At 43.2% G+C, this 13,326-nt stretch overlaps 1 protein-coding gene across 7 annotated transcripts in view; it reads left to right on the top strand.

Moving 5' to 3' along the window:
* The window catches only part of LOC109923201 (transcription factor COE3-like), a 417,628-nt gene that overhangs the window by 15,601 nt on the left and 388,701 nt on the right, over positions 1-13,326 (top strand). For all 7 annotated transcript variants that reach the window (XM_048597446.1, XM_048597464.1, XM_048597443.1 and 4 more), the window contains exon 5: positions 5,247-5,320. In XM_048597446.1, coding sequence (XP_048453403.1) covers positions 5,247-5,320 — 74 coding nt within the window. The remainder of the gene's footprint in view (positions 1-5,246; positions 5,321-13,326) is intronic.

Genomic DNA, 13,326 nt, shown 5'->3' with positions numbered 1-13,326 from the left:
TCAGCCCTAATAGCTTCAATCCAGCGCTAAAGAATACATTATAAACCCGTGGATTTGTGTATCTGCAGCATTATATATTCATTGCTCATTATGTGTCCCTTCACCTATTTTTATTATCAGTTCACTGCTTCCATCCCCTCCCTTTTCTTTTTCTGTGTTTCTCTTCTCCTTTCTTTCCTATTCACACATCCAATGTCAACACACATGCCTGCTCTCTTGCTGTGCCGTTACACGACAAATGCTTTCTGATTTTCGTTTCTTCATTCTTTCATGGGATGTGGGCATTGCTGGCAAGGCCAGTGTTTGCTGCCCCTCCCTAAATGAGTGCCTTGCTCAGTCAATGCAGAAGGCAGTTAAGAGTCAACCACATTGCTGTGGGTCTGGAGTCACATAGGCCAGACCGGGTAAGGATGGCAGATTCCCAACCGTAAACGGCCCTAGTGAACCAGATAGGTTTTTTCTTTAATCACAGTCAAAGGTAGTTTCATTATCTTCATTAGCTTTCAATTCCAAATTTGTGGTTGATTTGAAATGCCACGATGGGATTTGAACCCATGTCTTTAGTTCTGAAGCAGAGATACCTTGGTCTTGATACCCTGTTGCTCTCTCTGCGGATGCTACTGGACTTGCTGAGTTTCTCCAGCATTCTCTGTTTTCCTTGCCAGGTCATTAGTCTGGGGTTCTGGATTTTGGATCAGCTGACATTACTACTGTGCCGCTGCATGGCCATTGTCCATGCTGGGAGATGGTATGAAGAGGAAACAGTAGGGAGAAGAAAGAGAGAAAACAGGCAAAAACATCTTGCATTTATGTGGTGCCTTTTAAAGATTCATTGAATGATAGAGTGCTCGGAGCCCATTTGGGTCCAATGTGCCCGTGCTGGCTTTTTGAAAATGAATCCTAACCTCTTATTCTGCCATAGTCCTGTTGTTTCTGAAGTGGCTGAACAATTCTTTACCCTCCGTGAAACCGCCTGAGCGCATTGCCAAGTTCAACAAGAAAGCCCCCAAAAACAACAAAAAACAGAAGTTGCTGGAAAAGCTCAGCATCTGTGAAGAAAAAAAATCAGAGTTAACGTTTCGGGTCCGGTGACCCTTCCTCAGTTTATTCTTCACGAATGCTTCCAGACCTGCTGAGCTTTTCCAGCAACTTGTTTTCGCTCCTGATTTACAGCATCCGCAGTTCTTTCGGTTTTTTTTTAAGAAAGCCTCCAGTATTGCTTTCTCAAAGCGGCAAAGGATGGGCTTTAAATGCAAGGCTTTGCTGCTGATGCCCATAACATGAGCATGACAAAAAGAATATGCTTAACGCCACGTAACCACAGTAGACAGAGGTGCAGCATACAGATGCATTAAAAATAGATTGGAGGGGGATGTTCCCTTTGCAAACAGGTCTTACAGGAGTTGAAGCATAGCTGTGTTCAATTGGTGAATTTGGGTAGTTTGAATCCAACTGGGAGTGGGCAAGAGCCCAGGGTGTAAAACCATCCCATATTCATTGCCAATTTCTCAAGCTCTTGCAGAGGTCTCTTACTGTGGGAAATGGAAAGGAATTACCAGACTACTGCAGTAGGGGGTGCTCTTTGAAAGTTGAGCCAGATTTGAGTGAGCTTTACTCTTCATTTCAGTCGCAAGTATTTCAGTCCCTGCACTGTAATGAGATGCCTCGCTTTAAATTAAAACGCAGCAATGTTTTAGCAGTGGGAACTTTCAGTCTTTAACCTGCAAATTCTTGGTTCTTACTTTTCCTGCTGCTTGTCCCTTTTTCTTCATGTTCTCCCAGGAAAAGTGACAATTGCAGAAATGCAGAAGGATGTTTTCCCCCTTTCATCCCCTCTGTCAAAACAGATCTCTCCATTACCACTGTTGCAGAGCCCAACTGTTCCTTCGAAGATGACAGAGTTGTATAAATTTCCGCTCTCGCACTTAGTAACCCGACCCCGGCAGCAACTGAGCTGTGGACGAGGAGAAACTTCTGTGACCTTTGCGCTTCATGTTACATTCTGCTGTTTTCAGCCGGTGCCGCCACCACCCCCCCACCCCCCACCCCCCACCCCAACCCACTTTGTCATGGCCGGCAGGAGATAGAAATGCAGGCAGTTGTTGTTGTTGTAATGTGTTACTGTTGTTGTCCCTGGGTTGCTCACGAAAGCGTGGCCTGGTGGAGAATGTTAGTGCTCTTTGCCAAGGTGGCAGGCCATTCGGCCCGTCTATAGGGTTTGCCCTTTTTAAACCGCGACTTGACGTCACCTCAGTGCCAGTTCAGTTTGTTTAGGTCGCTCACACATCCCCAATAGATCGTGCACAGTGACTCTGACCTTGTACTTTGTATTTCTGGTCACACAGGAACTGGAGCCATATATTGGATGCAATGACATCATGGCATTATAGCTCGATTATTAATCCAGAGACCCAGGTTCAAATCCCACCATCACAGCTGGTGGCCTTTTGAATTTTTTTAGTAAAAGGACTCTTGAATTAAGAATCAAATGATTGTCATGGGGAAAAAAAAATACCATCTAGTTCAATAATGCTCTTTAGGGAAGGAAAGCATGTCAGACATGATCAAACAATGGAGCAGACTCAATGGGCTGAATGGCCTAATTCTGCTCCTAAATCTTATGGAAACTGCTGGCCTACTTGTGACTCCAAACCATGGCAATATGTTTGATGCCTAACTGCTTTAGGGGGAAATGAGAGATGGGCAATAAACACTGGCTCAGCCAATGATGCCTACTTCCCACCTCTGCACTCTCCCAAGCAGTTACAATACGTTACTCTGCTTTAGAAGATCATAGAGTCCCTGCAGTATGGAAACAGGCCCTTTGACCCAACACTCAGAGCATCCCACCCAGACCCATTCCCCTTTAGTCCACCTAATCTACATGTCCCTGGACACTATGGGGCAATTTAGCATGGCCAATCCACCTAACCTATCTTTAGACTGTGGGAGGAAATCCACACAGACATAGGGAGAACATGCAAACTCCACACAGACAGTTGGAATTGAACCCAGGTCCCTAGTATTGTGAGGCAGCAGTGCTAACCACTAAGCCACTAAGCCACCAGGCCACCCCTGCTTTGTAATTGTCCATTTCCACATGGGATCATAAAATCTTGCAGCTCAAAAGAAGGCCATGCAGCCCACTGTACTCATACCATCGCTTTGAAAGAACTGTCCGATTAGTCACACTCTTTCACCCATCACTTCTCTCTCTGTCTCTCCCCCATGTCTCTGAAGTGCGCATAGTTCCAGGAATGCCAAATAACAAGGTCATTCAGCTCAGTTCAAAATATTGCATTTTTCAAAAAAAGAAATGAAAAGGTAGAAGAATAGTTTGGTCAAGAGCAAGAAATACAGAGAATTCAATATAGTTTTATAGGTATGTGGTTAGGGCTAGATTTATTTAGATAGAAAGACATTGATCTATTTAGAGAGGTTGATAGATATAGACAGATGAATGGCGATATAAATAAACCTATTATAAATAGACTAATAAATGCATGGATAGATACAGTTAGAACAAACAAATAGATAAATATAGAATGATGCAGTAGAAAACAGAAGGATAAAGAGATAATCCAAAATATAGACTGAGACGGTGAACAAGCAAATAGACAAATAGATAGATAGATATCTAGTCAGAGAGTTAAACTGTGAACTAAAGAGATAGACAAATAGATATGCAAATCAGTGAATAGATATCTAAATGGAAGGGTAGCTGAACAGATAGTTAAACAGATAGGAACACATTGATAAATGAATGAAAGGCAGGAACACGCTTAGATTAATGAATGATAGGAATACCGATAGATGGATCAATATCACATGGAGAGAGAAGTGGTGTAGAAAGGATCAATAAGATGTAAAATCTCCATCCTGTGCCAGATATCGTTTAGTCGCTGTGTGCTTTCAGTGATCCAAGTCCTGGAGGCAAGAAGCCATATTTCTTCATAAGCCAAGTGTCATTGCATGTGTATAATCCTAATAGTTTTCAATTTGCTCTTAACTCCACCAATTCATTCCTTCATTTCAATCCATCTGTTTTAATACTTCTGAGGGCACCTGACAGAGTCAGTCTTGTACCACGAGACTCTGCAGTTTAGATGTTCTCCACAACTTCTGACTCAGTGGTGAATGAAAAATGCAACCATCCACATTGAGTCAGACCCACTGACGGTGCTGAGGCTTAGAGAGGGCCTTACCAAACTTGCGCGGTTTAACTGCAGAAAGTACAGTAAGCTAAAGCCTTAGGATCAGGATAGGACTGAATCAGCCAGAGATCCTCCCTCATAGCCACTAGATTTAGGGACCCAGCTGATCTTCCTCAATCCCAGCCCAGTGATTCTGAATGGAGTCGCACTGATGTCCACTCTGGGTAAGATCAGCTAGCTTTATCTTTATTATTCATTCACTGGATGTGACCATCTCTGGCTTTATTGCCCATCCCTAATTGCTGAGAGGGTGTTTAAGAGCCAACTACATTGTTATAGGCCTGGAGTCACATGTAGTCCAGACCATGTGACAATGGCAGTTTCCTTCCCTAAAGGCCATTAGTGATACAGACAATTGGCAATGAGTCATCATTAGATTCTTGATTCCAGATTATTATTATTGAATTCAAATTCCACCTTCTGCTGTGGCGGGATTTGAACCCAGATCCTCAGACCATTACCTGGGTCTCTGGATTAACAGTCCAGCAATAATAATACCATTAGGCCACACCTCCCCTAGCTCTGCTGAGCTGGAGGAATCTTTTCCAATGGTATGGCTCAGTTCAACGTTACAGACGCACAACCTATCAAGAAAGAGCTTGTAATTAGATTGTGTCTGAATTGATCCCAGGGTGTCTGAAAGCACTTTACAGTCACTTGAAAATGTTTGAAGTGCAGTCCCTATTGTAATATAGGAACTGTGGCAGCCAGTTTGCACTCAGCAAGCTCCTACATTAGACCATGTGATAATGACTAGATAATCTGCTTATTTTTCTGATGTTGGTTGAATGATCCATTTTGGGCAGGATTCTGGGAGTAGGGGTTGGGACAGAGACCTCCCCTCCTGTCTTCAAAGTAATACCTTAGGATACCTTATCCACTTAGGAGGGCAGGTGGGGCTTCAGGTTCAATGTCTTACCTGAAAGGTGGCACCTCTGACTGTGCAGCATTCCCTCTGTACTGCGTGGGAGCCTTCTAGCTTACAAACAGGTTAAAGGTTGTCCTAATGATTATTTTTCTCTCATATTGCAGGCAATCATATACGAAGGGCAGGATAAGAATCCAGAGATGTGTCGGGTGCTCCTCACTCATGAAATCATGTGCAGGTACGTGAAGGAAGTATTCTTGTTCTCTAGCAACCATTAGGGAGTCACAAAAGGAAGCTGGGTGAATGCCTTCATGTCTGTTATCTTGGAGCTCTGAGATTTGTAGAAGGATAACCCAGCGAAAGATGACAGTGGGACGTGAAGTGGCAAATTGGTGCATTTCTCAAGGGGGAAATGATGAGGAATAGGATTAAGAGTCTAAATATGACCATGAACCATCATTGGTTGTCAGAAAAAGCCACCTTATTCACTAATGTCATCTAGGAAAGGAAATATGCCATCCTTACCTGGTCCGGCCTACATATGACTCCAGACCCACAGCAATGTGGTTGACTCTCAACTGCCCTCTGGGCTATTAGCAATAGGCAGCTGTTGTGGGGGAGCCTGAGAACCAGGAGAAACAGTTTCAACACAGAACCACAGAGATCCACAGCACAGAAAATAACCCTTTGGCCCCTCGAGTCTGTGCTGGTCAAAAACAACCATCTCATTATTCTAATCCCATTTTCCAGCACTTACCCAATAATCTTATATGTCTTGGCATCGTAAGGGGACAGAGACCATTTTTATGATTCTTTCATTTAAGATGGAGTTGAGGAGTTTCTTCTCTGCGAGGATGGCTAATCAAGTCAGCTTTGATCCTATTGGCTGGTGGAGCAGGCTTGAGGGGTCAAACCTTTCTTGCATTGTGTTGTTTTTTTATTGAATAGGACTGACTGTAATTTACAAGGTGGGTGGGACCCGTGATCTCCAGGGTGAAAGGTCATGATCTGCAGGGTGAACATTGATATTCTGTGGGGAGGACACCTCTTGAATGACGTTATTGTTGATGGTTTGCGAGTTGGTAGATGAGCCAATGTGGGTTTCTCCAAATGGACAATATGGTGGCTCAGTGGTTAACAATGCTGCCTCACAGCACCAGGGACCTGGGTTCAATTCCACCCTTGGGCTACTGTCTGTGTGGAGTTTGCACATTCTCCCTGTTTCTGCGTGGATTTCCTCTGGGTGCTCTGGTTTCCTCCCACATCCAAAGATGTGCAGGTTAGATTGTGCTAAATTGCCCATAGTGTTCATGGATGTGCAGGCTAGATGAACTGGCCATGGTAAATGCAGGGTTACAGGGATATGGTTGGGGGATTGGGGATCTGGTTGGGATGGTCTTTGGAGGAGTATGGGATGGGCTGAATGGCCTGTTTCCATGCTGTAGGGAATTCTGTGAATGTGACTTTCAAGCAAAGCTTCCTGGAAGAAGCTAAGAGTTGGCTGAACTTGGAAAAGATCCCGAGCCCATTAAAAGCCAGCATTAGTTTGCAATGATTTTAGACAGAGTTACAGTATTTGCTGTAAATTCAACCCATGTAACTGGAGGTTAATCCTTTCAAGTACTTTGCAGTGGCAAAGCAAATTTCTCCCCAGCTGATTAATGAGCTGTGCCATTATGAGAAGTTTTTAGTGCAGCAGCAATGTCACTAGATCAGTGTCCCAGATCCCGTAAGATGAAGGTTAAAATCTACCAGGGAAGCTGGTGGAATTAAATTAAATGCAATTAATAAAATCTGAAATTACTGTCAGTACTATTGTCCGTGACAATTCTCATCAGTTGTGCTCTGGTTCATTAATGTCCGTTAGGAAGGAAATCTGCATTCCTTACCTGGCCTGGCCTACACATGACTTCACAGCAATGTCGTTGTCTCTTGACTGCATTTTGGAAATGGCCCTAGCAAGTCAACTTTTCTGAAGAAGGGTCTAGGCCCAAAACGTCAGCCTTCCTGCTCCTCTGATGCTGCTTGGCCTGCTGTGTTCATCCAGCTCTACACCTTGTTATCTCTTATTATAGTAGATTGAGATGGCTCACAAACTCCAACTCTTTCAGTGAGGTCCTCATCCCAAAAAAGCGAGTACAATTTTGTCATTTAAAAAACATTTGGACAGTTCCAGGGATATGGACCAAACGCAGGCAGATGGGACTAGTTTAAATTGTGAAAAATGGCAGGCATGGACAAGTTGGGCCGAAGGGCCTGTTTCCACGTTGTAGACCTCTATCATTCTATGACTAGATAATTGGCTGTAATTTGATCTGTCGATTCGCCTCAGATCTTTAATTCACTAAGATCCTCAGCACCTAAAACAAGTTGTTTTTATACTGAATCAGAAAATTCTTGAAAAGCTCAGCATCTGTGGTGAGAAAATAGGATTAAAGCTAAGTAGGCTTCTGATAACTCTGCTGAGCATCTTATATTTTCATGTCAGATTCCCAGCTTCTGCAGAACGTTACTTTCACATCTGCATGCTGGGGATCTGGGCAAGTAGATTGGGAAAGCTTTTATTACCCAGAAAGTTTCCTACTTCTAAGGTTGAGAACCATTCAATGTTGATTTACGTTGACTGGCTAAAGAACCAAAAGGAGGGAGAATTTTTTTTTTCTGCAGTGAACGGTTCGGATCTGGAATACACTGTCTGAGAGGGTGCTGGAATCAGATTTCACCAAGACTTCCAAATGAGAATTGGCCAAGTAGTGTGATGGAATCGTAGAGTTGTACAGTGTGGAAACAGACCCTTTAATCTAACTCGTTGATGCCAACCAGATATCCAGTCCCACTTGCCAGCATTTAGCTCATATCCCTCTAAACCCTTCCTATTCATATGCTCATCCAGATGCCTTTGAAATGTTGTACTTGTACCAGCCTCCACCACTTCCTCTGGCAGCTCATTCCATACATGCATCACCCTCTGTGTGAAAAAGTTGCCCCTTAGGTCCCTTTGAAATCTTTCCCCTCTCTCACCATAAGCCCATGCCCTTTAGTTTTGGACTCCCCTCACTTGGGAAAAAGACCAGCTATTCACCTTATCCATGATCCTCATGATCTTATAAACCTCTACAAGGTCACCCCTCAGCTTCTGACACTCCAGGGAAAAAGTCCCCAGGCTATTCAGGCTCTCCCTTAGCTCAAACTGTCTAACCCTGGCAACATCCTTGTAAATATTTTCTGCACCTTTTCAAGTTTAACATCTTCCTTATAGCAAGGGATCAGAATTGAACGCAGTATTCCAAATGTGCAGCAGCAACACGACCTTCCAACTCCAATACTCAATGCACTGACAAGGCAAGCGCACCAAATGCCATCTTCTCTACCCTGTGTCTGGAAGGAAAGAAATTGCAGTGGTATGGAGTAAAAATGGGACTCAGGTGGGTGGTCTTGAGACTTTTGAGTTGCAATTGAGGTAAGGTGGCATGGATAACAAGCTGAATGGCCTTCTTCTGTGCTGTGGCCATCCTACAATTCTATGATAAGGTGATTCAGTGGAACATTCTCAGACAAAAACATTGAGACTGAAACAAGGGAGAGATTAGGAAGAGTGACCAATGGTTTGATCAAAGAGGTAGCCTTCAAAAGCAGCATCTTAAGAGTTGGGAAGAGCTGTAGGAGTTGAGGGAGAAAAATCTCAAAACCGGGGCCTAAGTATTGATGGCATGGCCAACACTGATGGAGCCAGGGTAGGAAAGGGCGATGGGCAAGAGTCTGGAATTGAAATACTGCAGTGATTTTCTTGAAGGTTGCACAGTTGGAGAGACGCCAGGCCATTGAGGCATTTGAAAACAAGGAGGAAGAACTTCTGTATTAAAGTCTTCCAATCTCTGAACTGTTAGAAGCCAGGCTTGAGCAAATTGAATACGGGAAGGATTGACATGAGCTCCTTTTGTCCTGGGTCCACAACACTGAAGCAGCCCACAATTCACATGAAACAGCAATCCCCTATTTGGGGGATAGTTCATTTGGGCAATCGATGAGTCACACCAGTGTAACTGTTTTGAGGGCGAAGGTTTGTGGCATATTGTCGGATTGGTATAGAGATGTATTCCTGTTGTCTATGGCCTGTGTCATGTCTAACCTGGAACCACTTGTCTATGGGGGACAGGTGTGTCACTTCCTGGAAATGGCAACTCTGCTGTCCAAAAGGAATAAAGCACTGATTATAAACAAAATGTGGAAGTTAGTGTTTTGGTATCACACAGAGGCTGCATAGTCATAGACATAGCAACAGCAGCAATGTCCAATTATATGTAGTGCCATCCCAGCATTGTGAAACGACCCAAAGCACCTCACAGAAGATTTACCAAGACAAACTCAAGTCTCTAGCCGCACAAGAGAATGTCGGAATGGGTGGTTTAGTCAAAGAGGTAAGAAAAAAGAGCATTTTAAAGGCAGGGAGAGATATGGAGAGAAGTAGAGATTTAGGAGAGATTTCCTGAGCTTAGGGCCTTGGCAGCTGAAGACACAGCTGCTAGGTTTGAGCAAGAAAATTGGGGAGGGGCATGAGGGCCGATTTGAATGAACATAGAGACCTCAGAGGGATTTGCAGATTGAAGAGATTACAGGGACATGGAGAGCTGGGACCATGACAAGGGTTGGGGGAGCATAGTGTGGATTTGAAAAACAAGGATAAGAATTTTAAATTTGAGTCAATGCTTGATCAGGAACTATTGTAGGCCGGTGAGCACGGGAGGGAGGTGGGGATAAGTAAACAGGTCAGAGCAAAGTGAGGGTATGGGGATTCAGGCAGTGCTGGATATTTTCAATCAACGTATTCAGAGATGTTACGATACACCTCTGGAACAGGTGGGACCTGAACCCAGGCCTCCCGGATCAGAGGTAAGGACACTATCACAAGAGTCCTTCAGGCACTTCTATCCCAAGTATGTCTATTACCTTCAGACGTTATACATCTATCCATTTTATTGCTGCCTAAAGTGAAAGAAATCAGCAATGGGGAAAACAAAACGTTGCATATTTTGTAGCAATTCGTCTTTGGTCAAGGTTGTCGGAGACGTGCTGCAAGATCAGATAAGGGAAACTACGCCATCTCTCAGATGAGTCATTTAACTGACGTGCTGCCATCCTCAGATGGAAATGGAAGATCCCATGGCACGGTTTTGAAAAAGAACAGGAAAATTATCTCCATGTTTGCTGATGGATATAATATCCTTCAAGGAAAAAACATAATTTAAACAGATTGTTAATGGATTGTCACTTCTGGGATCTTGCTTTGCACGTTTATGCTTTTTATAAAAAATAGCAGTGAGCACACTTTGTTGACTGTGAACTTGAACATCCCTGACATTGTTAAAGGCACTGCATATATGGGCATCCAAAGAAATTGTGTGCCAATATGCACTAATCTTGCAAACAGTGATATTTAAGCTCTGGCATCTTGTTTACCTTTTGGTAAACTGTAGATTCCTGAATCCACAAGTGGTAGTCTGACAAGCACCATCATGACCGACCGGCAGTGTAATATTCTTTTAAATCTGGGGGAATGCAGTGACCTGTTTCGCAGCTCAGGCACAAACCTATATTTAGGTTTCGAGACAATCTGTGCCACAGTGTGCGAATGAGGTCAGCGTGACTTGTAAAATGATGCTGCAATTCAGCAAAGGACTCATACAGAATGAAATTAATAAAGACATGGATCTTGGCAACTAGATTGGTCACCCAACGAAGCCATCCGAGTGGAAATTCCTTCGAGCAGGTCACCTCGCGCGTGACACCAGAGTCAAGTGAACATTCTCCCCTCCCCCTTTCTTCACCTCGCACCCCTTCCCACCCACCCAACCCTCAGCAAACCCCTCACCTCTTAACATTGCACCAGCATGCCTTAGTCTTGTTACATTTTCTGATTAAATATGCACCAGTCAGATCATAGTCAAGATGTTTAATCATTTGCTGAATACATTACTGGAGTGTGGGTATAATTTGCATCATAATTGATAGATTGTTTTAACTGAACTGATTTGATATCGTCTGCACTTGCAGATGGGCTGTTTGTGTGTGTGAGTGAGTGTGTGTGAGAGTGAGTGTGCGCGAGTGCGCGTGTGTGTGAGAGAGTGTGTGTTTAGAATGCTGTGCACTTTGTGTGTGTTGTACAAACTCGTGCTTGTGTGTGTCTGTTTGTATAGCCTTATGCTTTTTTGTGTGTGTGCACCTGTGTATTAATGTGTCAGTATGTATGTGAGCACAATTGTATGTGAATGTATTTGTGTGTGTGAGTGCATGTACGAGTACGTACACACATCTGTTCACGAAACAGAAATGTAGAAAATAGAAACAGGAACAGGTCATTCTGCCCACCATCCAAGTCAGTATCCTATTCCTGCTTTCTCCCATTTAACGTTAAGAACTATACCTAACTCCTTCTTAAAAGCACTTAACGTTTTGGCCTCAAACCATTTTCTGTGGCACTGTGTGAGTTTGCATGTGAATGTATGTCTGTATTTGTGTGATTGTGTGTGTGTGTGTGAGGGGGAGTCTCTGTGTGTTATTTAGATTCAGAACTGCTGTATGCTGTCTGTGTATCATAAATATATATATCGACTGGGAAAGACCAGACATGACCATGTACCCTGGTATGGCCTGGAGCTTCTCTCCTTTTTTGTTTAATTTCATACTGTCCTCCCCAAATTTAGCTTTGAACAGGACCATGGTCGGTGCTGTCATTCCCTTGGTGATCAATCCTAAATTGAATCAGAATCTGTTAGTGGCTGTAGTTTGTGATGTGTAATAGCAACTTTGTGAATAGCGACATTGACTAAATGTTAAACCCCAGCGCTCCACAATAGGTAGAAAAATGGCTGCCACATCATAAGGCCATTGAATATCCTGGAGGTGCTCTCGGTCTGGTACTCAGAAATGTTCAGGACATAACAACTCTTACATTCTTTATGTGTGTATCTAGATTGGGATTATTGGTGGGCCACGCAACGACTGCAACATCCAGTCTAGCTCAGGAACTTGCATCTTACAGCAGGTGATTCTGAATAACGGGTGGATTTCTGAGCTTACTTACATTACAGCATAGATATTAATGCACCCTAGTTTGTGAAGCTCCTATCCTAACTCCCAGCAAGTTCCCTGAACTTAACACTCCTGTGTTCAATGACCTACATTGGCTACCAGTTGGCCAGTGATTTAATTTTGAAGTTTGCACCCTTTTCACATGACTCCATGGCTTTTCCTCTCTCTATTTCTGTAATCTCCTAGATATCTGTACTCCTCTAATTCTGGACTATTGCATACTCTTGATTTTGAGCTCTACACTACTGATGATTCTTTGTTCAGCTGCTGAGGGCCTACTTTTTGGAAATTCTCCTAAGGCCTATCAACCATCTTCTCTTTTCAAACACTCCTTAAACACTGCTTTATTGATTAGCCAGAGCATCTCCTTGTGTGGCTTGGTGTCATATGTAGTTTCGTTCGGGTGAATTGTCTTGGGTCATTTTACTGGCGAAGATGCTATATAAATGCATGTTGTTGTTATTACAAGAGTGATTACAACAAAAAAAAGCACTTTAGGACATTCTGAGGTCAAGAAAGGTGCTATATAAATTCTAGTCATCTTTTCTTCTTTCACACATTACATCCTTCAGAAATTGTAATACCAGAGGGAGCTCCCAATTCTTTAAGTCCAGAAAATTCAGCATAGACTAGATTTGTCCATTTACTGTCCACTTAGGAGCAAAAAAAGAAATTGATGTTAATGTGCCCCCACTAAGGCCACCTAAGTATACTTTGAAGTTTTGTAATCAGTATGTGCCTCTTAAAACTTTACAGTTCTCCTTTAGGAAGATTAAATAACTCCCTTATTAAACTCTCATATGAATTACAAGGCAGAATTATTGTTCAGCAATAAGATCACAATTGCCTCAGTCATCAATCAGCAACATTGAAAGGATGCTCAACTTGTCACCACTATTGTCTTCATTATAGTCACATCACTGTTGATGTGATTAAAATAGAAATTACAGCCTCTAGTCAACTCCAGCTCTAAATTTCACACTGAATGATCGTATGAGGATCACCTGGGTCAGTCTGAATGGAATATAAAGAGCTCCATAGGTCAGTGATGGGTCAGGGGAAACTCTTGTGTGTCAGTACCTGTCCTGATGGGTCAGGGGGAACTGTATGGGTCAGTACTTGTCAGTGATGGGACAGGGGCTCTCTATGGGTCAG

The sequence above is a fragment of the Rhincodon typus genome, chromosome 1, assembly GCF_021869965.1.
Source record: "Rhincodon typus isolate 14 chromosome 1, sRhiTyp1.1, whole genome shotgun sequence".
Classification (NCBI taxonomy): domain Eukaryota; kingdom Metazoa; phylum Chordata; class Chondrichthyes; order Orectolobiformes; family Rhincodontidae; genus Rhincodon; species Rhincodon typus.
This window is presented reverse-complemented; position numbering and strand designations above follow the sequence as displayed.